At 36.4% G+C, this 26,873-nt stretch overlaps 1 protein-coding gene across 3 annotated transcripts in view; it reads left to right on the forward strand.

Moving 5' to 3' along the window:
* Positions 1-26,311, forward strand: part of PITPNC1 (phosphatidylinositol transfer protein cytoplasmic 1) — an 88,233-nt gene extending 61,922 nt beyond the window's left edge. For 2 of the 3 annotated variants that reach the window (XM_075044264.1, XM_075044262.1), the window contains 5 exons: positions 4,345-4,440; positions 13,656-13,811; positions 14,544-14,607; positions 18,722-18,840; positions 21,833-22,076. In XM_075044264.1, the coding sequence (XP_074900365.1) occupies positions 4,345-4,440; positions 13,656-13,811; positions 14,544-14,607; positions 18,722-18,840; positions 21,833-21,838 (441 nt within the window). In that variant the 3' untranslated portion in view covers positions 21,839-22,076. Of the gene's footprint in view, positions 1-4,344; positions 4,441-13,655; positions 13,812-14,543; positions 14,608-18,721; positions 18,841-21,832 lie in introns of all 3 variants that reach the window. The other variant, XM_075044261.1, reaches the window with a different exon arrangement.
* Positions 26,312-26,873: the final 562 nt, after the last annotated feature.

The raw sequence follows: 26,873 nt of genomic DNA on the forward strand, positions 1-26,873 counted from the left end.
GCTGCATACTGTATTTCTTCCATTTTCTTGAAGCTCGATGACAATGAGTGAACAATATAATAGTGAGAAAGGCAGAGATAAATTTAATATCATTTCAAATTCTAATGTTTAAAGATATTTTTGTCATGCCATTCATGTCATAGCCTGCCTATCCCACTAAGATGTCATCTTGTGATATCCAGCTACTGCAAAGTTAAGATTTAAGTTCGTAGGGATGCCTGTTGGCTTTGTTGGCAGGGCAGGGAATGGGGAGGCAGAGAAGGAAGAACAATGCTTTCAGGCATAGATGTTAACTCAAAGAAGAATTTAATGGAAGAGGAAATTTGATTTATAGGAGAAATTCTCATCTCAATAAATTACATTTATGCATTGAACAACGTAGTCATTTTGGATTCAGTCTGTAGGTAGGCACAGGTGTCTGATTACTTAGTGTATGGAATATAATCATGTTTGCTACCATATTACCCGCCTGTAATTAATTTAGGAGTGCTTTGCTTTTTTGGGAAAAAAAAATCTTTTAGCTCTTATCTGTTTCATTTCTCTGCCTTAGCTGCATTTCTCAGCAACGGCTGACTATCTTGAATCTAACATATCAAGTAAGGAAAACATAGTGATCTTGTCTCACCCAAAGCCTTACAAGGGATGGAAAAAATAGCTTTCAGAAAAAAACACACCCATTTCCAAACTTGTTTGTTTATAGTGTTGAATTTTCTATATAGGTTGCCTTATCACTTTCATCTCTAACAACTTGTCTTTATTTCTAAGTTGACCTGTTATTTAACTGTTTCCACAGGAAATTTTATGTCCTGTATGTATTAGTGTTTAAAATGCAAATTAGCTGCCTTCTGACCACAAACTCCTTGTATCTAGCCTGGTAAAAAAAAAAAACATTTTGTAGTAAAGACAGAGATGGACAACTTTCCAGCTGGTAATCCCTTGAATACCTTTGCTCTTGATAGGAAAAAAAACATCACAAGAGAGAATCATATATTATGAAACAAAGCCAGGCCAAACAAGCACAGATTTGACCCTCAGAGTCTTAGTAGTACAGATGAGTGAGGAGTTTGCCAGTGTGAATGTACTTAATGGATTCAGCAGAGTCTGGCTTTATGCTATTTACATCTAAACTAAGTTAGCTGTGGTGATTTTCCATAAAAGTTAAATTTTGGATTACATACCTCTGATGAGGTTGAAGCCAGCAACTTAGCCTGAAGATAGAAGAAAAAGAAGAATGGGAAAGGAGCTTGTAGAAAAAAGATATTAAATTTGTTGTTGGCTTACCATCATCTCATAACCTGACTCTGTTCTGGCTTTGGCTACAAGGCAAAGAGAAGTCACTAGCAAAGTATGTGCTAGGACATGTCATTGTAGGTCATGAGGAAAATGAAGGAAAGATTTTTAAATATAGCTGCACTTATATTTCTGCAGTATCCTGTATGGTCTTTCTTTCCTGAGGTACTAGAATCATCTGCCAGGGTTTTTTTGGAAAATTTTCCCAAAAGAAACTATTGACAATTATAAAGATGACCCAATTAAAACCTTTCTTCCACTTTTTGTCATTCTGTGGGTGAATTAGTCTAAATAATGATAAGGTTTCATTCCTCTTAGAAAGTGGAAATGTATGAATGTTTGTCTGTTGTAAAAAAGCTGTCACCACCACCACCCCCAAAAAAAAAATCACAGCAAAAAAGGATGCTTCAGCCTGAATGTCTTTGTTTTCTATTTGATCATGTATTTCAATCTCAATTAATTACTTGGCTTCCAAATGTAAAGCCTGTCTATTTCTTTCCAATATAATATTTAATAGTCTGCCTTTCTACATCATCTTCTTAAGGATACAGATTGTTCTCACCATTCATTTTCTGCACATTTGCAAATACAGTTGCACAGATTGGGAGCCTTATGCTTCTTTTCGTGGCCTTTAATCTCTTCCTTTAAAACTTTTAAATTTCTCTAGTCTTTTTGATCACAAATGCAATAAACCCATCCTCCCTACAGGTTTTAAGACAATCCCAGATTATGTGGCTAGGAGAGGCAATAAGAGAATTAAAGCTAAGAAAGAAATCAGTCTTGTTCTCTAATGACTTCCTATTTTCTACTGCTGATAGAATGAGAAGATTAAATCTCTATCTGCAAATCTTGTGAGGACAATCTAAGAAGGGGAGAAGCATAGATGATTAGACAACAACTTCTGCCAGCAAAGGGAAGCGAGAATGTCATTCAACAAACTTTTGGAATGGAGGAAATGGTCAGAGATAGCCTAAGCAGCAAATAAGGCATAGTTGAAATGGTTGAAAATTTCCTCCTGGTTTTGACAGATTGGCAAAGGCATCTGTCATCCCCACTTCTATCAAAGCATTTTAAAGAGAGAAGAAGAATTTAAAACTATATTACTTAGAGGTGCAATATGTGGATCAAGCCTGTGACAGAGCAGGGCACATTTCTTCACATCAGATATTGGGTAACAGTCCCAATTTAGGTCCTTGCAAATGTGCAGAGATATGCATGTGTTTAAATTTATTAGGCTTGTATTTAAACCTTATACTGATTCAGAGCCTCAGCTGACCTGATAATGTCCATTTAAGAGAAATCTCCGTTATTTTATTTAAAGCTCAGAGATTATGGTGAAATGCATATTGTTCCAGAAATAGTTCAACTGATTTCATCGAGGGCCTGCTCTGTATATCTGAATTTGTTTAGGAAAAAAGCAAGCAAGGAAGCTTATAAAAAGTGACCTATATTATATATAGAAAACATAACAGTTGTCTAAAAAAATGTACCCCAATTCGAAGAAAGAGCACAACAGGAAAAGGACCTCTTAGCTCAAATCTGTTCAAATAATCAACATAATTTTTTTCAAAACAAGGATTGGAGAAGGAGAATAAGTACACAAATAAAAACAGACTGGAGTTTCCCTTTGTTCTGTTCTTCTGCAGTTGCAGACATGTTAACATTTTATATCCAGTTCAGTAAGCATTCAGTGTTGCCTGTTTTATTCCAGTACTGTTAACTACCAAGACAAGTTAAAACTGTAGAGTCAAACTTCAGCTTTTCATTTATTTGAATTATGATTTCCTGAGCAATGTTCTCCTTATCAGCTGGTATACTTGTTCATTGTAGTCCCTTGCTCACTTTGAATGCTTTAAATGGGCAGCCACATTTCTTTCAGAAATAATAAAGTAGCATTCTTGTTACTGAATAGTTGCTGGCATTTTGTATTTTTAAGTGTTCCTCTAGGATGAAATGAAATTAAATTAAATTAACAGAGCATTCACTACATTTATTTTAAAAAAAAAAAAAAAAATTTATGCTTTCTGGAAACCTTAGCTATAGAACATTGTGCCCCAAAGGAAAAAACACATCATTAGCTTGTTATTGATCTTGACAGTGTATGCACAACTTCCCTGAATTTTGTGGCACTAATTCATGATAGCCTTTTAACTAGTCACTATTTCCAAGTCCCAGCATCACGAGTAGAAATTTATTGCAGACATAGCATAAGCCACATGGGTCACTAAGATGCCTTAATAATTAAATTATGGACACAGAAGTATACTACACTGCAGATGCAAATGACCTGCATTTTCAAAATATACCCATCATTTGCCTTGCATAGAACAAAAGACTTGGTATTCAAAACCAGGTCCTAAAGCATTAAAATGAAAATAAGCTGTATGTGTGTGCAGATGGATAGTGGATGTTTCCAGCTTCTACTGAGGGCAGTTCAACCAAAATTTTGATTCTCGGTATAACAGCAACTTAGCCTGACTAGTTCACACAAAACAACTGCATTTCATTATTGTCCCTAGACTGAAAAGGCTGGAAACACCCAAAGTCCAGAAAGTCAGGCTTTTTACACAGTGATGGAATCTAGTTCAAAGATTAGAGAACACAATAAAACCAATCCTAGTTATTGACTTTACTGTTTGTGACTGAAGTCTCCATTCCAAAAAGTGCAAGGAAGAACAGTGGTGTGAGCAGTTAGTACTGAAAACGATGTGTTGTATTTAACAGTCCACTGTCTTTTGATCTGACATAGTGGATTGTTCCCCAAAAAAGTCTGTGGCATAATTCATTCAAATTGTTGTTAATCTTGCTTAGGAATACCTTGCTCATATATGATTTTGAGAACACCCATTTTCTTCCCTTTGATGTCTGCAGTAGGCTAGAGAATGTGACTGTGTCCCTGCAAAAACTTCAGGATCTCACATCAGAAGCTGTTTAGGCGCAAGCCTGAAATATGTTATGTTGCACGAGTCATTGAAAACACTTGTAACCATTATTCCAGGTGGATTTTGTTTGGTATTGTTCTGTTACAGTGTTGAATTTCTTTGACTCTTGCAGATTTTTGACAAAGAAGCTAAAGATTTGGAGCGAGAAGTCTGCTTTATTGATATTGCCAGCGATGAAATTCCTGAGCGCTATTACAAAGAATCAGAGGTAAGAGACAACTTGATTGTGAAATGGTGAAGAAGGGAATGTAAAAGGCCGCAGGAAAGCCTCGATAGGAATCAAAACAATCTTATTTTGGTATGAAATCTTGCTGGTTAGTAGTATTTAAAAAGCTTTCGATTAGAGGGGAAGCATATAGCAACTTCTCTGTCTAGATTGTCTGACACTTTCCTTTGCAGATGATTCCTCCAACCTTTTGAAATGCTTTCATACCCTTATCAGAACATATCCTGTACCAGACCTTTGATATTCAGCTGAATTCGTTCAAAATAGAAAAGGACTTTTCTTTGAATCATGAAGCTTAGTTAAGTGTTTCCAGGTCTGAGCAGTTTTAAACATTACTGTTGTCCTTAATTGCATCCCACTCCAGTTAATAAGTCATGCAAAGTGCCTAAGCCCAGGCAAAGGACAGATATGCTGCAGCAAGAATAGGGTTGATGCATAGTTGCTCAGGGGCGACCATGACACAAGACCAAGAGGGACTGAAGTACTCTACATACTGCAGTAAATCTGCCAAAAAACATCAATGGCAGGAGACACATTCAGTCTCTTAAAATTCCCTTGGAAATTGCTCCCATGTATATTTGATAGTGCACATCTCTGAAGAGCATGTTTCTTTTAGGTCAATGCAATTCACTGTTTGGAAATCAGCAACCACCATGCAAATGAAGATGAGGTCTCAATGTTTTAACCTCAGACTTGAAAAATGATGGTTCATAACAAGTAGCTAGATAGGAACGATCAAATCTATGCTTGCATTTAATTTTGGAGATATGGTTTGCCTCTGGAGCCAAGTATATATTCATAGCTGGCAATGAGTATGGCAGCTGTTTGACTATACAAAATGAGTCTACATAATCATTTTTAGGATAGAAAATGAAGACTTGCCAATGAATATATTTCTATACCATAGGAGACATGATTTTCAAACTAAAAAAGTCAGGTACTTGTTATCTTCCATTTATAGATCCTATTTCACATTTTATGTACGGATCATAAAACAAAATTGGGTATATAGTAGAATGAAAGGTAATTTTATTAGTTTCTTTAGATAATGAAATCCATCTGTTTCACACCAAAAATTACATAACACCTCATGAAACAGCTTATTGGTCCCATCATCTTATCTGAATTCCATGGTCTTCTGGTTCCATTTAGGAATGACTGCTGCTATTGAACGGGTCAGCATTTGACTGTGTTTTACAGAAATCACGTAAGATTTTTCATCTCAGTGTGTGCACTTCCAGTAATCGTAAAACATGAAGGTAACATCTAGCTTTTCAGCTTTCCATCCCATTTTTAATAGCCAACTATTAAGCATAAATTCCATATGAATAATTGTATGATATAGAAAACCTGCCTCATGTTATGCGAGAAGATAATTTCAGGGTCTTTGTGTTGTTATTTCAAAGACAAATCTAGAGACCTGATTCCAAGCAAAATGGGATTTTATATGGGTTTAAACAACGAAAATAGCCCAGCATCTGTTGTTTTTTCTGTACTGATGGATGATTTGTATGTTGGCTACCAAATTCTGTTTCAGAATTCATACAAAATAGAACACCTTAGCATTTAACTGTGCACATACTGTAATTGATATTGAATAAATAATAGTCAAATTCACTATCTTCCAAAGTTTACAAACTATTGGGTTTTTATGCTACCATATGAACATGAAGCCAAATTCCTATTTCTGATGAGGCCTCTTACATAATTTAGGGACTATAAAAAGAGTTTAAATGTTTGTACCTGTAATTTCTGTCTGTTTTCAGTCAGAACAGCATAAAAAAGTAACTATGTAAATGAGAAACGGTCTGTGTTTTCCATATAACAGTTTCAGAGATAACCGAAAACCATTTACCGTAAGCTTTAGATAGGTATTTTAGTTACACTAATAACAACAATTTGGCTGCTTTTAGATCATTTAATCTGAATTGATACTAAGTTTAAAGATTAAAAGTGAAGTACAGTCCTCAGGTTTTAAGAATTAGATCCCACGGGATAAGTGTTCTGACTCCCATCCAGAAAGTCCAATGAGAGTGATTTTTAACTTCAGCCATGTTAGTAATCTCTTCATTTCAATGGATCTTTCACATGCTTAAAATTAAGCAGGTTCTGTATCAGGGTCAGCATACTTAGCAGCTTCTAGAAATGATCTTTAAATTTCTTTTATATGCGGATAAAAGTGCATCCCTCTTCAATTAAAAATATACTTCAGTTTTTAACAGCAAATTTCATTATTTAGTTGTATTACTATATATTAGAGAGATAACTTAAATAATGTAAACCTTTTACACACTACTTCAACTGCTTGCTCTTTGTTAGTGCTTATGAGCCTGCTTGTAGATGGACGATTTCTGATATGATCAGACAGCACTAATTCCATAGTTGCTATTAAGCTAGTGTTCTCCATTATTTTTAGCTTTCAAGTGCTCAGTTATCCTTCATAAACTGTTTGGGTCAATATCATAAGTTTTTCAGAGCCCTCAGTATGAAAAGACCCTTTCTACAATATGACTGCGACCTTTCTTTGAGTTAGTGCATCAGATAACTCACTGATTATAGCAGAATGAACCACAGCAGCTTTAGTGTTGTTTTTCTCATTTATATAAACAGAAGATATGGTTGTGTATGTATTACACCAGTATCATCAATAGAGGTAATAATATTACAGCTACCACAGGAGAGTTCAGGAGATATCCAAGGGACAAACAAGTGAAGCAACCGTTCTCTGCTTCCTAGCACCTATGATCTAAAAAATTATTTTTCAGTTGCCCTGACATGAATCTTATAAACAGATCTATATTCTTCCTTCCATTGTAACTTACATAATAATGATTCACACATAAAAAGACAAAATGTATAAAACATCTTCATATGTATAATATTCGATTTGAATTGCATAGCTCATTTTGACTTGTGCTGGTACTGATGAGAGAGGAAAAGCGTTCCATGAAAATGTCATGACAGTTGAAGGGAAAGTGATTGAATTCAACTTTGTGTATATCTGCTTTTTCTGTCCTTCTAAATATCAACTAAAATTGAAAAGTAAAAAATACAGTTAGCTGGAGGCTTATGGATAGCTGTTGTTACATTGAGGAACATTTTAAAGGAACCTCTGCCAATAATACTGAGTGATCTCTTGACCAGAATCATCCAAGTGATTTGAATTCCCTTAAGAATAGAGGGCTTATCTGTCAGTGTATGCACAAAAGGACTTAAATCACCAAGTAAACAGTGAATCAGAAGACAGTTGTTAGCTATTACAAACACATACACAGAGTCCAATTCTGTCTTCCATGGAGGTATACTGCTTTCTGCTGTCAAAAGATTTGCCCTTGTAGAAGACTGGAGGAGGTATAACTGCAGCAATTCTGGGTATTCCAAAGCAGATGACTTAGAATTAACTTAATGGCCATCTACAAACTTCATTGTGAAGTAGCCACCAGAATACTTAGCAGTGCTGCCACATCTTATATAAAGCTTTTTTTTTTTTTTACAAGCATGGCCCTAAAAATCTTTAAACCTGTAAGAAGTTTAAATGTGAGGTTCCAAATTGAGAAAGCTTGAATCTAGATCCAAGCTAACAGGTTTGCCTGTTATTCTGTAAGGACTCACATATGTTACCAAAACTGAATGTACATGGTACATTGAATACAAATTTTCTACTTCTGTATAAAGAATGTACAAGCCTACAGGTAAGAGTAGTTGTATGTTCTGTAAAGTAATTTCCTTGTGACTTTACCGTCAATGAATATGTATCACCAGCCATCACGTATTCCCAATATAGACATATATATTTATCTGGATTGTAGAAAAGAATAAAACTGAGCTATGCTGAAGAGTGAGGGCCTCAAGTGAATCATTCACTGAAATGAAACATTTACTGTAGATGTGAGCTACTGAGCAAAATGTTCTTTGTGAACATATTCAAGTTCTCAACATTTAACAGTATTTCATTTCCTGTTTATAACAAAGCAGTTTAGAGTTGGACAAATGGAATAAACTTTTAAGTTACCTCCAAACAGAAAGATTTCATGCAGCTGCTGCAGTTTTCTTCTTCAATTGCTGGCTTCTTTCACTTTAACACAGCTGCACTGTAATAGGTCCAGCTTACTACTGTCCAGGTGCTTTCTGAATAACAAAAACTCTATCACGTTACAGAGCCAGAAAATTATGGTAGTTGAAATAATACAGCTGGCTCAGCCCCCACAGTGAATGTGTGCAACATGTCAGTACAGTAGTTCAGTACAGGGCATAGCAAAAACAGATGAAAATTTCCTTTTCCTTACTAACTTCGCTTGTGAGCTTACATAAAGGCTGGCTGGTTTATCATATTTTAACACCTCAGAACTGTCCCAATATTTATAATTCTTACGTATTTAGCTGGCTTTTCCAGAAAATACATTTTAATGGAAATTCAAAGGGACAAAAAAAGACGTCTTTAAAAAATTACTCCACATAAATGTCTATAGTAGCATCTTTACATCAACAAATCTTTCCAGAGCCCTAGCTATATAAGCTGAAATCCAAAACCTAGCAACTACAGCTGATGGTGAAATGCCAGATCACATATATTAAAACCATGAAGGATTGGTTCTGAAATTTAAGATCAAACAAAATGGTCTTCAGCTTAAAGGGGAAAAAAAATTGACTGCACTTCAAAAGCACAGTGGTGGAATATATTGCAATAGGAGTCTGAAAAAATGAATCCATGCATTAAAAGGAAGGAAGGAAGAATCTGTTTCTGGGACATCTGAGTACCTTCCAGTAAGAGAATAGGATGCATGGCATAAGCACAATGCACTTTCACCTCTGGAGAGCATATTCAGCTTGGGGATCTTTTTCCATGCTAAAATGGCCATACAAGCAGCAAGTAATTTTTGAGACAGATTGGTGACAAGGCTAACAAGATGTTCCGTGCAGGCTTCCAGCATACAGACAAAGGAGGTGTTGCCAGCTGCAGAATAGTATGGCATCTTCAAATCATGCCTGATACCACAGCAAAGCTAAGGGAAAGTATGTCCATTCAGATTTGGAAGTTTTCTGTAAACAATGAATTAATTTCATTATTTAAGTAAAAAATAACATTTCAGAATTAAATATGAAAAGGCATTGCAATAACCCAGTGCTACATTGCCAACACATTGGTGCTTGCCTCCTGGAAAGGGGGTTATAATTCCACATCTGATGCCCATGATGTCTGCAATCCATGAGGAAGGTTAAGTAAATAAATGCTAAGTAATGGAATCTCCAACAATAAGCATGTGACCCAGGACCTGCCAGACATGGCGTAAATGAGTAGCACTGGGAGAATGCTATGTTAGAAACCATATCCATCACACTGTGGCTTTTATTTTATTTTATTTTATTTTATTTTATTTTATTTTATTTTATTTTATTTTATTTTATTGTAATTTTACATTTTATTCTCAAATAAGCCCAGCTCATGGGTAATGATGTTTATGCTATGTTAGCAGAAGTGCTATTTTTAAATCACTCTGCACCTGGCAATAATGTATTGCAAATACAGGGTAGGTTGTGCTCTTCTGTAGCAAAAGGATTTGCCAGATGGGCTTTCCTAATAAATTGTGTCTGATAAAAGGACGAGAAGGTTATTTAAACAAAAAGATTTTAGCTATGCCATTACATTTAAAACAGATTGAGGATTTTGCCAGTAGATAAATTAAGGGGAAAATAGTGAATAGACACAGTATTCTTTGGATTATGGCTTCTCTAGAAAGGAAGGCATGGGTGGCTAAAAGCAAAAATAAGGCACACACAAAATTAATGGTGTAAATAATAACCTAAAAATGGGGTCAGACCAAAGATCAGCTTGCCCAGTTTCTAGTCTGACAGAAGTGTTTCAAACACATGAGCCACAATTCCTGCCTAGAGCAAGCTTCTTCACTCTAGCCTGGTGCCTCTGGTATGTTTTGCAAATTGCCATACATTCCACAGGAGGAGTAAGGAACAGCCATGATCAGTACAGGCAGGTGCTCAGCGCTTCCTTCTGGGACCTGGAGAGATGTGAGCATGGCACATGAGTCTAATTTGTTCTGACTAACCTAATCAGTGAGCTACAGCATGAATGCCAGGAGGAGCAGCAGTGCTGTGTACCAATATTATTTCTACTTGCATTTAATAGAAAATTATCATCCCTGCTTAATTTTTTTTTTTTTTTTATTCTTTTTCAGAAGGACCTTATATGCCTAATTGCAGAAAGGATTCCAGGCTGTGAATCTTAATCTGGCAATTTGAAGCCATGAGTTAGGCACATAAAATAATTCTAGGCTGTAGGTTTCATGTCAAATTTCTCATTGATTTCAGTGGGCTTTGGATCAGTCCTGGTCACACCAAAGGTCCTTCTGGCATGGTGTGCTCCCTGTGGCTGTGGCCAATAGCAGACCTACGAAAGGTGTAAATATATGCAAAATATAGAGATAAACATAGAGATGCTTCCCCTAAATACTTCCTCTTATGAGCACAAGCAATCGCTGAGCCAGAATTTGTGTCTTTCTAAAATAGTCCAAGACCTTTTTAATCACCTACTTTTTTAGCATCCGGGTAAAAAGCCCAGTGATGTTAGTTTTACTTAAGATAACAACTCACCTCTGTAAAACACTCATGATGTTTGAATTAATGGCCAGAGATTAAACTGTCAAGTTCACTTTGCTTAATGTTGCTGTGTATCTTACATCCCACTACTCAGTTTACAGGCAGTCTTTGAGTTTTAGCTCACTTGAGCAAGCACTCAGTAAAATCTTTAACATCTTGATCTTTCATACAGCAGTCTGGAAATCTATTCCTCTGAATTCTTTCTGTTTCCTGGCTTCCATTCATCGGTCTACAGTTTTATAGTATCAATATGTTAATGTTTCCAGAAAGGCAGGAATTTCCATAAAAGCTTTTAGGTATATAAGTTGACCATACTGTCCATCATTGCCTGGCTCTTTGCTTGAAACTGTCCAGCCAATTTGTGACTAAACATCATGTCCTTCAAGAAAGATGCCATCTCTGGGCACCGTTAAAGGAATTTGCAGCTAAAAGTGGTCACAGATGAATTGCACTGCAGGCGGTGGATTAATTGTGGGCCACCAATTTAAGAATTATTTCCACTGTGAATCCCCTTGCCTGTTGTGTTAACTTCACAAAAACAAAACAAAGCAAAACACTGCTTTCACAGCATCCAGAGGGTTCTTGCAGTTTGAACAAGACACAAGTTTTATGCATGACTGAGCAGTCATGCAGGGTAGCAGTTCATTATTTAATTTTTATTTATAAATTCTGAATACTTGATACTGACTCAAATTCATTACATTAAATCCCTTTGGACTGCATTGAAGTTATTCCATTATAGATCTGGTTATCGCTAAAGAGATATAAAGTATACTCTCGGTATTATTAAAGTGCATATCTGAAATGCTTAATCAAGACAATGGCTCCATCACACTAGCACCTTATGTGTATGTAAGAAACAGCAAACTATTTTCCTTTTTAGAGATACTTATTTTACACTGGAATATTTTGGTAGAATATTTGAAATAATATTTTCTGTAATTATTTCCTTATTCATGGAACCATCTACTAGAATTTTACATCTTTCTGAATATTATGTCTTCATTCTTCCCGTTGTTGTTGTTGTTGTAGAATTTTATATCTTTCTGAATATTATGTCTTTGGTGGTGGTGGTGGTATTATTATTATATTGATTGCTTCAGGCAATGATCAGTTATAAAACAACTCTTCCAACCAGAAAATATCTAGATCAATCTGAGGTCAAGCTTTACTGAGTGAGAAGATTGGCAACAGCATGTGACTATGAGTTGTGATACACAGTGGTATGTCGCTCTGATATATGATGACGCCAAATTGTTTTTTATGGTGATTTAACATTGAAACCCTATTATACTGAGAGCTTGAAGTTTCTATTTAGAAAAGAATATGTCAGCAATAAAAGCAATGACTTTCACAGGGAAGAAAGACTATCACCTCATTAGAGCTTTGTAAAGAAGCTTTAATGACAGAGCTTCAGTTTATGGATAAAATCAGAAGCCAAGTCAGGAGATAACTAAACATTAGAAAAAAGAAAGCTGAATGATATATAAGCTCATGCTGAATGAAAGAAAATGAAGATCAGAGTTGGTCTTATCAATTTTTTCTTAGTTTTTCTCCTGATTGTCTTCCATTTAGTACATAATTTAAGCACATAGTTAAATACATGTTTAACTGCTTTTATAACAAAGGATGGATTTAAAAGATCTTCCCAGATCTCAGCTTTGGGAAAGGCAACACAGGTGAGCACTGGTGGTTATTCTTAAAGACAGATTTTAGAAGATCCACTATGAATCTACTGAAACAACATTGTTTTCAAGTTTTGAAAAGCAATGCTTAACTGTAAATTATTTCTATTTACAAGATGTAATTAGCAGGATTGGACATAAAGTGAAATGAAATTATACCAATATAGAAAATAACTCCTTGATAGATAAAACTGTAACTTGTACAGATAAAAGTAAACTTTAAAGATGAACTAATGTCCTTACGGGTTTTTTGGTCTTGCTGTTGTAATTTCAACACCAATTTATTTGATTTTCCAGTTCGTAGAAGAGACAGAGTCAAAATTAATGTTTTGCTCATAACTCGGTTGTAATCAGAAATGGCTAAATTGGAGGAGTTTCATACCTAGCTGGCCACTTGAATATACAAGTTCACTTAAAATTGAAAATGGCTTTGTCAGGGTCACATCAGTGTTGTTGTGTCAAAGCTGAAAGTGGACATGATTTCAGGAAGACAGGCATGGGTAGAAATTACTAGTAAGTCACACTGAGAGAGTATTGGTAAAGCAAGCTCTGAAGAAGCAACATTTTTTTTCCAGATGCCATAAATAACACTTGGAGTGCATTGTATTGTAATGACTTGCAATAACATATTTTCCTGTAGCAGAAAATGTCCTAGATGATATGATTGTCAAAGCATCTCCAAGAATATGCTGCCATCGATTCACTGGCTGCGTTGGATAAAAGGCAGGATTGGATTTTAGTATATCCTAGTGCCTATTTAAGTCAAATTCATATTACTTTTTCATAAATGTTTATTAGCATGTTTGCATATTTTATGTCTTAACAAAACATTTACTTTAGCAAACTGACGAACAGGACTTCCTCTCCTGCGTTTCCCAGTATGTTTTCTTTGCTTTGCAGGATCCTAAATATTTCAAGTCACAGAAGACTGGGAGAGGCCAATTAAAAGAAGGCTGGAGAGAGACACATCAGCCAATTATGTGTTCCTACAAACTCGTGACTGTGAAATTTGAAGTCTGGGGACTTCAAACCAGAGTAGAGCAATTTGTACACAAGGTCAGTGAAACAGAGCTGTTTCTTATCCTTCACATAAGCAGAACTTGAGTACTACCCAGCACAGGAATGTAACTTTGGCTGTGTAAAAGCTAGGGAGCTCAGCCGAATCTGCTTTCAGACCTCAAGCAGAGCCAAAGAGTTCACCTCTGGGTGTAAAATTGACAAAGCCTGGAGCTGCTCGGGTCTAAGGTTGAGAAAAACTATCAATAACGTTTTCCATACTGTGATAAATATATGAGCTAAAGTATTTACGAGTATACATGAGTACCGTACATGTAGCAAAGATGTGCAGAATTTCTTACAAACAGGTAGTGGAAAAGTTTTCCAATCAGACTACAAAAAAATTAATTAATTAATGGCATAACAACCAAATGGTAATATTTTTCAGAGTATTGACCTTCCACATGTTTAAAAAACTAACAAGGAAAAAGAAGAGTTCTGGAACGTCTAATTGCCCAAAGATTAATGGATTTTGTACACATTCCCAAATGGCTTCCCATGCTACTCAAAGCCATGCTGATGTGATCCAGTGTTGGCAATAGATCCACTTCAAATGGGAGATTGGACTACAAGACCTTCAGAGCCAGTATCTCTGACTCTCTAGGGCATATTTTTTCAGACACAAAACTGTCAGAACATTTTTCACTTTAAATCACTTTGAAAGACAACAGTGTTACTTTTCTGGAACGTTTTGTTGCTGCAGAGGTATTTAACCTTTCCCTTGTTTCGCAGGTGGTCAGAGATATACTATTGATTGGTCACCGGCAGGCTTTTGCCTGGGTTGATGAGTGGTACGGTAAGTATTCTCGAAATTTATCCCATATAAAAGGGCTTGTTGTGGTTTAACCCCAGCTGGCCATTAAGCACCACACAGCTGTTCACTCAATCCCATCCCCCGCCCCCAGTGGGATGGGGGAGAGAACCAGGGAAAACAAACATAAAACTTATGGGTTGAGGTAAAGAGTTTAATAGGACAGAAAGAGAAGGTAATATACTAATACTACTAATAATAGAATATACAAAACAAGTGATGCACAATACAGTTGCTCACCACCTGCTGACCGATGCCCAGCCAATCCCCAAGCCATGGTGCCCCCGGTGAACTTCCCCCAGTTTATATACTGGGCACGATGTAATACGGTATGGAAATACCCCTTTGGCTCGTTTGGGTCAGCTGTCCTGGCTGTGTCCCCTCCCAGGTCCTCGTGCACTCCCAGCTTCTGCTGGCAGGGCAGTATGAGAAGCTGAAAAGTCCTTGACTTAGTATAAACGCTGTTTAGCAACAACTAAAACATCAGTGTGTTGTCAACATTATTCTCATCCTAAATCCAAAACACAGCACTATATCAGCTACTAAGAAGAAAATTAACTTTATTCCAGCCAAAACCACGAAAGGGCTGATGCAAAGCTTAAGAAAATTAACAACAGATTTCCATTTGCTTTCATGGATCATCAGGCCCTAGTATAAGTAGTTCCTGAAAGAGATGGAACTATGTTCAGTTTCTCTGGAACATACGGAGCACATTTACAGCAGGTTCTTTGTAACAAGAGTAGGCTGTATTTTAGGCAGCCAGTAGGCAGCATACAGGGATCCTTTACATCCCATGCATCTCAGCATATATGCATAGGCAGATAGAAGATGCCCCTGCCAAGAGTCATCTATATGGAGAACCACATGCAGGTTTGAATAAAGCTTCTTATCAAGACTGCATTAACATGCAGTCATTTCCATACTGCAAACTCCTAAGGCCTCTAATCCAACACAATTTCAGCTTTTTAGGAAAGTTTTAAACTGCTAATGTGGGTTGCAATAAAGGAAAGATGGAGCTCTAATGTCCTTTCTGAAAAATGGATATAAACATAAAGTCTACTGGGTCTGATTCAACAGCAGCTGCGTGCAAAAAAAGCTGTTCTGAATCCATGGACCAGCTGTAGGAATGGGCACTTTCAACAGTAGAGAGTAATCTGAATATCAAAACAGCCAATTACATTTTATAAAATAAGCTCACAGGGTTTGTGCTTTTTACATGTATTTTTGGTAAGATGTATCCATAATCATAGATACTTGTAGAACAGTTTCTAGGACATTCCTGTAACATATAATAGGAATTTGGGTATATCTTTAGAATGTTTATTTAGACCCTCCTTAAGCTTCAGGAAACACCGGTTTGGGCATTTCATGGATAAGAATGACACCTGTCTTTCATCAAAACTCAGAAACATTCTGCATTGCTTGGAAATAGTCAACTAGCCCAGCTGGTGCAAACACACACATCTTCAGTGACTTCATAAACCTGCATAATTTTACACTAGAATCTAACAACAAACTCGTTGTGCTGATTTTTTTAAAATACAGAAAAAATTGCCTTTGAAATCACAATGTTCTTATAAATTTAATACCACATGAAAATCTTGCACTGTAATGATCATAAAAATACTGACATCTACTAAACATATCTTCTATTTTGGGATAGCCATAAACTAGTAAGAGAATTTTGTATCCAGTGAGAAAGAGTTCTTAAGAGATTTTTTTTTCCCCCCGTTTTTTTACCTGAAATACAGTGATCCGTCATTTTCCCTGCACGAAAGAAGTCAGGGAAACTGTTGACTTCAAATAAAGAAGCCTGACTTCATGTAAAAATTGAGCCCACAAATTTTCCCACATCTACCCAAAATATCTATTGAAGCGCGACATAAAGAAATGTTACTGGGAAGCAGAGATTCATCTGCAGTTTAGCAGAGTTATTGATAATGATAACAAGTGAGTAGTCATTAAGTTAAACTTACGGAATAGGTTTAGCCCCAAATCATTTAAGCACAGATTTTCCCATCTTAAGTCTGAATGCCCCCTGGCAAAAATACTCTTTCCACAAATTAAATACTGTGATACACAATTATCTTGTGGATTTTTACTGTCATGGTGATTCTTTTTACTAAATAATATAGTGTACTTTTAGAACATAATTGTCAGGCTAAGTACAAAACCTAAAAAATCTGGACTTAAAATAGATATGAATAAAGGCTAAGTATATAGCAAGATTTATTAAAAAAAGCAAGTGCAGAAAGTTAGTTTAGGTAACTGTGTGCTGTTGCCTGCAGCCCTTTACCACTGCATTGTTCTGAAGTTGGTAAGACTTGCTGACTAGAAACTGAGTATTTTATTACCCAAAATGAGTGAGTTCCAATTTGTATTCATCCAGTTCAATTTAATACATATGGTCTGTAAAAGTCTTGTGGTACTGCTCTTGACATGTTTATGTGTGTAGGCAGAGTTTTTTAAAAAATACAGGTTTTGAAGTGTCTGTGTGCCTTCAATGTGTCTATTACCATCTTTTAAAATAAAAGTTTGAGAAGGACTTGGAGCTGATGCTAGTCAGCTAAACAGAATCAAATAATCAGTGTAATAAAATCAATTATTAAATGACATGTTATGTTGCGGATATTACTGACTGATTACTGTTACTGATACTGTAACTATGAATGTGTCTTGTCGTTAAATTTACTAAACTGTATTTAGCTTTATTATTAAGAAAATTTATTTTCACAGTGTTACTTACTAATTAAGAGCATGTTCTCTGCTTGGCAAAGTGCATCCTTAGCATGTTATTGACATGGCTTATGAGCTTGTTTTTCATTCCAGATAACAGTAAAAGGAAAAGACTAAAAGAGTATGAGTTAGTAGTATTCCATGTTTCCTTTTGATCAAAATTTTAGACTACATTTCATTTTCATGGATGAAGTATTACATTGTGCTACTAATATAATAGCTAAAGTTATATCTTTCCTTAAAAGCTGTCTTGTAAAATGCAGCAAGAGCCTCACATCACATAACAAGCAGTGGTGTGATACAGGAATTTGCAAATCCAAGTGGCACGTAATAAACTTGAGAAAAATTACAGCCTCAAGAACAAAAACACAGTGTATGTTACCAAAAGGGGTACATGTTTGCAAGTATACTGTGCTAATAAAATGCTATTTAAGTTCTATGAGTAAAAAGTTGATGGCTATTTTCATGAAGCTCTGAAGTTATTAAACCGTTGTAAAGAACAGACCAGAAATCTGACTGCCTTCATGTTCAGTTACACCTTACTCTCAAGTAGATTTATTGAAAGCATGGGAATACTCAGAAGAGTAAGGTCACAAGTCATTTAATTGGATTCTTTAAGTTTTTACTGGAAGTGTGGTTTATAACAAATCTTTTTAAAATCTGTAATAATTGCTTAGAGTTACATAGCAAGCACCTAACAGATTATGCACTAGTTTGACAACATCAGGCATGCCTAGACAATGATAAATGATCCTATTGGTAGAATCAGCCTGATTTGTAGAATATTTCTAATTCTTGTGATTCATTAAATTGCTTGAGGCTTACAAAACTGAACGTGTTCACTATTAATTCACTTTACCAGTATAATTAAGTGTTCGTTTCTGGAATCTAAGCTGATGTATGCTCTAACAATAAGAATGTTTGCTGGTTATGAGATGTACTATGCAAATATAACATAAAATCTTTTTGAAAGTGCCTGGAAAGGTAAGTAAGTATTTATAATATTTCTGTACCTGTCCTTTATTCCAAGGGATCTTCTAAAATCTTTTTAGAAGATCTTGGCCTTTGCCAAGGCCTGCACTTCAATACTTTTTGCTTACCTTACGTTACACGGATACTCCTAAACAATTTCCACTCCTTCCTGTTCTCTGACTCCCTTTGACTTAACCTTCTTACACCTTCCTTGGCTGACATAACTACCTTTATGAGTCGGTCTTCATAAAGCTAGTTGCTCCATGCTTTTTTTTAAATCCTTTTTTGGCTTCTGCTAAAAGACTATGTGTTCCTAGAACCTTCTCCTTAAAAAAAAAATAAGTTTGCACTGAATCAATGGAAAATGCCAACAATTTTGAACTTTTTACAGATATGACTATGGATGATGTTCGAGAATACGAGAAAAATATGCATGAAAAAACCAACATTAAAGTTTGCAACCAACATTCATCTACTGTGGATGAAATAGAGAGCCATGCCAAAGCAAGAGTATGTTGATTTTTAAAACATATTGCCCATCCTCAGCTAATAGGCCTGCACAGATCAGAGAAGAGCAACCAACTGATCTTGCTGACCAGTCAGTGGAATTTGGGGGAAGTTTTGCTTCAGTAGGAACAAAATCTTTCTCCATAAAGTGCAATCCTGCCTTTTGTTTGCACTGAAAACTGCCACTGATGTAAGGAAGGGTGGGGTTAGGCTCATATACAGCTCCCTGTCTTCCAGGAAAACACAATTCTTAAATTTCAGTTGGATGCATAAAGAGGAAGTTAAATTGGAGTTTTACTTTCTATGATTTGAATAGTTTAAAAATGCAGAACTTTCAGAGTGCTTCAGTCAAAAAGTCAGGAACATGGGGAGTGGAAAATTTCTATGGGACCGATAAAATTGTTTGCTTCACCAGGAAAAAAAAAAAAAAAGCTAATGAATTATTCACTCTTTTCAAACTAATTTTAATGTTGTCATTGATTAGCTACCAACAAGGTGAGTATATACTTTGGAAGTATATAACAGCAGTTTGTGGAGAAGAGCAGATTTCTCTCTAGGTTCTTTGATTCAGATTCTGGAAATTTCATAAAGTATTAAAGTTTCTAATTTGGGTACCTGAAATAGAGGTACTAAAATTAGAAATTACTACTATCTGCAAGTAGAAAAGATGCAGTGATATTTGCTTTTGAAGTGTTGTTATTATTCCTTTATTTCTACTAACTGCACTGTAGAACTCAGTGATGGTTTTACTAATGTAATGAGTGTGAGCCAAGGCCTGAAGGGTTTGAAGTCTTTCCTTTGTTCTTATTCAGTAAAAATTGTCACCAGCTTGAGAAGTTGTTGTCCAAGTAATAACCAGGAAGGTAGTTCTTGTGTTTGTAATGCTGCAGCTCCACTGACGTCAAGGTTACTCCTTAGCTGAGCAGTAACTTGAGAATCAGTCTTGACTTTGGCTCTACACTTTGGGATTTGGCTTTGAAAGAAGTCTGCCATCCTTAGTTCCCATGTGGAAAAATTGCCATTGAGGTCAGAACAGAATTTGACATTAGTGGAAGAAAATAGACTGTGAGCCTTCTTAGCTCAGGGTAAGAACTGGTTTTACTTGAGTGTATATCAGAACAGAAGGGAATTTAAAGCGAGTATAAGCTAAAAAGCAAAAGTCAACTGAAGGGACAGTAAGTATTTCATGTCTGAATTTAAAATGAACAGTCTTGGAGGCTACCACTTAGCAAGACTTCAATCAGTCTTCATTTCAGTGGCTAGTAAACTGAGGAATCTTCCTGTCCTCTTTCACTTTCATTTATCCAAGACAACTTTTATTTCATGTTGTACAGAAGTCCTCAATCAAAAATAGCTGAAATGAATGCATGGGCTCCCTTTGATGTCAGGGTGCTTTTAAACCCTTTGAGTTCAGAAGCGCTACACACACTGTTATAGGGTGTGAAAATGTAAAACAGCAAAACAGGTTCAAATCTGTCTCCAGCACAAGTAAGTACAGTTCCTCTGAGACCATCTGTTTATTTCCACCGCTTATCGCAGATTTGAAAACGGCTTAGTCCTCACTCCTAATAACTGGCAATGCAGGCTGAAAAGGTCCCTGGAATGTTGTCTGCAGGGAAGAAAAAAGGCAGCTGGCAACATGCGTGCTTTTGTTTATTTAATATGATGTTGTAATACAACATAAAGCTTCTTCTACATAACGTTTGCAGCCAATGCTACAGATGCATGCAGCTGGGTAATATTAAAAAGTATCCATGGACTGAAAGTACAGGATTTTATCATACATATGGTAAGCACCATTGCCAGTCCCATGTCTCAGAGACCCAAATGTGTAAGAATTTTAAACTTATTAAAATGCTAGTGTTTTTATTTCTCATTTTTTGAGCTTTCAGAGCTCAAAGAATCTATAAAATGGTTTAATGAAATACTTCACATTTACAAACTTTTAACATGACATTCAGTGAAAACCATAAAATTTATTTCATTTGGCTCAGTGGACTTCTTGCAGGCAATGTAGACTTGAAGCAGCAGGTTTCAGAATTGTCTTGCTGATTTTTTTGCTCAAATTACCAGTTTGTAGCAGATGTCATTCGTTTGGGATTTTATCGAAAAAGTTTTGCCTAGCTCAGCTCAGAGCACATCTATGCTGGGATCGCTCTGCCCTCTTGTGGGTTTCTATAGCACTGTGACACATTTGTCACCTGCATGAGAAGACTTCCACTGCTTTCTGTGGACCCGATTTTCCCTTGCAAAGTGGCTTTAACCTCTCATGTCATTTTGCCTCTATTTTGCAGGGAGTTAAGCAGTGGATTTGTCAGTTGGCCGTAAATGTTTAAGTGCAGATTCTGGATGGAAAAGTTGGAAAGCAGGTTGTGGCTTTATCAAGTGAGAGGGAATTCTTTAGGCTTTATTAGTAGAAAAGCAAAACGGCCTCAGTTATGTGCATGCAGGTGCAACTAGAAGTCAGTAGAAGCTGTGCATGGCAGGAGAGAGAATTTTTCATGCCTTGGTAATTACAGTAGACGAACAAACCAATGACAACCCTTTACCCATTCATGCTCATAATCTAAATGAAAAAAAAAAAACCAAAACCAAAACAAAACCCTATCAGTTTTATCTTTTTTGAAGTTCTGAAAAATTGTACTTGCTGACTGTGTATCTAAATGTGTTCTTTAATTGCCTGTGAAATAGCTTGGTTTTTCCAGCAATTACAGAGGTAGCAATCTTTATTCAGTTCAGATCCAGGTAGAAGAAGAACCATTAGTATGTGATTAATGTACTTAACTTCGTTTCCTTTACATTGGCTGCTTATTGTACTCCAATCAATGCCTTACAATAGGAAGGTATTCATGTGGAGAATCACTTAATGATATGCATGATAAGCAATCATTCCCTGATTTAGAATGTGGATGGAAGTAGTTTAACTGAGTTAACGAAATGATCATTTGAAATGATTGTAACTTGCCTTTATCTTTCTTTCCTTCTTGTTGTGAAGACATGACAATGGATGAAGTCCGAGAGTTTGAACGAGCAACTCAGGAAGCTACCAACAAGAAGATTGGGGTTTTCCCGCCTGCAATATCTATCTCTAACATTTCCATGCCTTCTTCAACCCGCAGTGCTCCATCTAGTGCTCCATCAACTCCTCTCTCCACAGATGCTCCTGAATTCCTAACAGTTCCCAAAGACCGGCCTCGGAAAAAGTCTGCTCCAGAAACTCTCACTCTTCCAGATCCAGCGAAAAAAACCCTTTAAATTAACCCAGCATGTTTCCTCCTGATAAGCCATGTCTACCACAGCAAGAGTGACGTAACTCAATTTCTACAAAGGTCATGGTGGTGTGTTGGTTGTTTTTTTGCTTAAAATAATCTTACTGGTGTGGAAAGGTTACTTCTTTCCTCAGACTTGATCCTTAAAACCTTCAGAGAAATGCATGCAAGAGAAAGTAGTTTATATATTCCTAAAGTAGTGTTTCAAGCCATATGGTGCATCTTACTGACATACAATGAAACAGTCTGAGGGGAACCCTATAAAAGAAAATAAATCTTTCTGTAGCAGTATTCTACCTACAAATCCTCATCTAGGTCCTAGCATTTATAATTAGGAGTAGGTATTTAGTAAAGCCAAGGACTTCTGAGGCAAATTAGTGCCAACTAGAATGCAGGGTTAACAGAAAAAAAACCCTCCCATTTTCTTCTTTTATAGCCAATTTTAAAATCCTTCCTACTCTCAGGCTTCTCCTGTGTATTCATAAACCTTTGACCTGTAACTCATTGTACTTGAACACCAACAGCAATCACTCAGATTCACATTTTGCTTAATATGACTCAGGATTTGGGGCTTAGCTAGCAAACAAAGCTTTTCAAACTTAAAATTTCACTGTATTGAAGCCCCAATTGTAATTAATTATACTGACTTTGAGGCCACTGAATTATTTCTATCTTGCACAGGATTTGTAAAAGAAACCACCTATTTCTTGTAGATAATGTATTTTAATAGCTCTCCCCTGTCCTTTTGTGATCTCTTAAGTCCGTCTTGGTGTTCATCAATGGTGTTCCATGTGTAAGATTGAAAAAAAGCAGCTAAATTGAGCCAGTTGAGAAGCAAAGCCAATGAATTCTGTCTTTTCCTCACTGGAAGAAGAGTGGTAGTTACGCTCTAAGACCTTGAATGTAAAGGAAAGAAAATACAGGACTCCTTTTTCTTTCCTGCCTCGCATCTTTCCTAAACAGCACAATCTCCGCTAACAGAAAGCTGGTTCCAGGCTTTACCATCATCTAGGGAAGGGGTGAACAAAATCAGTCACTTTAAAAAGCAAATGAATCGTGGGGCTGCTCAGTCCCATGTAGGGTGACGTTAAGGAAACAGAAGTGCTCTTCCTGGTCTGCGTGTGAAATCACTCTTCAATCTCAGGAATTAAAACGGAGAAAAGGATGCTTCCCACTAGGGAAGTGTAGATTGTGGAAGGAGGAGAAAAATAAATGGCAGAAGTGGTCTCTTTCTTCCTTCCTTTTCAAAATGCAAGCTCAGTGAGAAACTTTCACCCCGACCCCCATGTGGGGTACTTTGTTCTCTTTCATACAAAATGCTACTTCATGAATGCTGTCAGTATCTATCTCTGTTGGTACCTGTAGTAGACTTTAAATAAGCCGCTGTTCAATTCCCCGTGAATGATAGCTGTTACCTGAATCATATGATCGAAGTGGGTGATACTTTGTACCAATGGTGACATGGTACATGGATTAAAAAAAAAAAAAAAAAAAAAAAAAAGAGTCCTTCAGAGCTGAACTATCATTGAATAATGAACAATCAGTTCAGGGATGGCCTTTTACCTGGATGGGACATTTGTGCCATCTTCTCAGCACAATGCTGTGATTTGACTGGCTTAAATGCACGAACTTCTCAATGGCTGTAGATCCAGTAGAAGTTACATTGAATGTGTGATATTTATAGGGTAGTTTTAGGAGCAGAAGAAGTAATTCCACTGCCAACCTGCACTGAAAACAAGTGTGTATTTGTTTGATAGTTAAAATCCTGTAGCTAGCAAAATCTGGGAGCTCTCTGTAGGTTAGCTATGGTCTGACTTCACGCACTCTCCCACTTGCTGTCCATGTTTTGCTTTGCTTTTCTTCTCAGAGCTAGTAATTCTGTGTGATTAGTAAACTAATGGGTGATGATTGTTTTGTTTAAAAAGGAGCCGCTGTAATGATGCAAACAAAACTTTCCTACATTAGTTTATGATTTCAGCTTAGAAAGTGTGCAGATTATATATTCATGAATATAACTGGTCTAATCTTTTTACTACTATTATTTATTTAGTAGCAAGATTGGAACATTGGCAGAGAAGGGAAACCTTTGAAAACATAACATATTGTTTGGTTGTTTTTTCATTTCCTGAATTTGACCTATATAGAAATGGTTTAGGTCTGCTCCACCTGAAAGTCTATTTTTCAATTATTTTTTTCTTTGTCAAAGAAAAATTTGCTCAGCTCTAGTCATAATGTCCTTGTGCTTACATGTTACTGTTTCTATATACATTTTGGCATCTGGGTTTGACACAGATTAATAGACCAAAGCAGTCATACCTTTACTCATATGTAACTGATTGATTTCCAATCCCACGTGGATACGCTAATTATCATTATTAAGTAGGTTTGAGGATAAGGCATGTATGAAAGTTATTAACATACCTGAATAGGACACATCTTAATAGCTGCATGACGGAGGTGTAGGAGAAAGACACCGATCATGTCATGGAAAAAAATGACAGGCTGTTCAATGCTGTGTCTCCATCTGCACGTGCTGCTGCTGTAGCCCTTCCACCGAGCAGCGCTGTTCTCGAGGAGTCCCAGATTTGTTGACCCGACAGCCTGAATTCACTGTTGGCCACAACAAGGATCACGATCAGCCACATCGCCTCCATGTTGCTTCCTAATGAAGGCATATAAAAAGATCTGTAATGTTTCATTGCTTTGGAAAAGAAATAGTCCAGGCTTTTCATTGCCTGCATAAGTACCCTCTGCTGTGTTCTGCTTTGCTTTCCCCACCCATATGGTCAAGGTGATCTTCAAATATCTTCTTCTGTTTTGCCTGGTTGGTTGGTTTTAAGGTAGGGTAACTTTTTCTAGAATATTCCCAGCAAACACTCAAAACCACACAAAACTAAATGAAAAGGACGGTCTGAATACTTCAGTATAACATCTTGAGGCAAAGGGGTTGTTTTCATTACGGATTTTTTTCACAGGGCTTTCTGCTGTATTTTCAAACATGTTTGTCAGGAGAAAGAGAGCATTTTGCAGGTGTTCATCACTTCTTTTGCAAAAATAAATGGCGTGACTATAGTGAGTGCATCTTCGGAGTATGGTGCCACCCAGCAAAGGTGAATAGGCACAGTAGCCGTGTTCCTATTCTCTGCCACAGTGACTGAAGTATTGCAGAATACAGCTCTGCTAGGGCTTGACAAGGAATTTTCCATCAAGAATACAGTTTAGGGCAAATAATGTGATTAGTTTGTCTGGGTTTCTATTAAAACCTCCTCCCAGCTTTGCTTGTACTTTTATGTATCTCATGTAGAACAATCATTACAAAATAACTGGCAATTCATTGCAGTCTTTAGAAGGGTAGGTCTCCTAATAAATTAAAAAAGGGGCATATCCATAAAGACTATGAGGAGCAGCACATTCCTGAAACAGATACTTAATGGGATTTCTTATGAATGTAATGGTTAATTTTGTAAATGACTGGATAAATCCTATGGAAAGAAACTATTTGACCTTATTCTTTGGCTTTTTTGATTATTCTGGAAGGTGATTTTGTGACATCTAGTAGCCGATTTGCATTAATTGCTGCTGTAGAGATTTTGAAATGAAAATATTTGTTCCTTGAATTTTAGTTTGTAACAAGGCCGCTATATTTTGTTAAAACTGCTTTGAAGCTTGCTGCACTATAACTTAAAAATAATGTGCTATCATTTGAAATAAGCCAAATGTATATGCTTTTTTATGAATTAGTGAGTGCAGTAAGAGAAAATTCATGATCTTGTCAATAGGAGCTTTTCTGTTTCCATTGTTTGGACTTGGTTTTATATGTGTAAGTTAAAATGGCTAAGTAAGTCTAACAATGTTTTGCTTTAAATGAACAGCATGGTCATTGAATTACAATCTCCTGTAGTTTTGTGGTGTCACTAAAACAGGTTTCATTGTTTTATTTCATTTCTGTGATAATTCCACGTGACTCTGAGTGTCCAGTAATTCATTTCTTTTATTTAGAGCGATGATGGCTATCAAAGAAGGACCAAGTTTTGAAATGGAAATGTGCATGTTAAAGAATGCAAGGCTCAGCAGGAGAATTTGATTGTCATATTTCTCATTCATATCACTTAGTTTCTGATTTTTCCAAGTTATTTATTATTTTTAATATTGTATTTTCCCTTCCATTTTGTTGTAAATAAACTACCAACAATTATTCTTTACAATTGTGGCTGTTTTCTTTTACTAGGTCTCCTCTAGCAAGGAACATACCCATTAGCGTTTCTACCTCCAGCTCTACAAGTCACTTCCTCAAAATTAAATCGCACAAAGAATTGGCTTTGCAAGGAAAATTTAAACCACTTACAACATCTACAAGGTTTTGTTGTGCCTTAGCTTTTTACAGATTTTATCAGGGCAGGTGCCCCATCAGTCTGGTGTTAGCCCATTCATTTGTAAACAACCACTTGTTTAAGAAGGAAGTGTTTCAGTAGGGAATGTAAGTCTCTGTGCAGGGTTGGCAGCCCAGCGTTGTAGTAAATAATACTGGAAAAGGGACCACTCAAAACCTCTCAGACTTGTCTACAAGTCATTTAATTTTACTCAACAGAAATTTCACAGGTACAATGATTCTTTAAGCGTTTTAAGTAGAGGCTTACTCCATAGAAATAAAGCTTCTTCTGCATCAGAAAACTCGTAGTCGCATATTCAGTATAGAAATGCTTCAAAACTGCGTAGAACAGGACACAAGGAACAAACATAGACCTAGAAAATATTTAAGGCAGAAAC

This window comes from Buteo buteo, chromosome 13 (genome assembly GCF_964188355.1).
Source record: "Buteo buteo chromosome 13, bButBut1.hap1.1, whole genome shotgun sequence".
NCBI classification, from domain to species: Eukaryota; Metazoa; Chordata; class Aves; order Accipitriformes; family Accipitridae; genus Buteo; species Buteo buteo.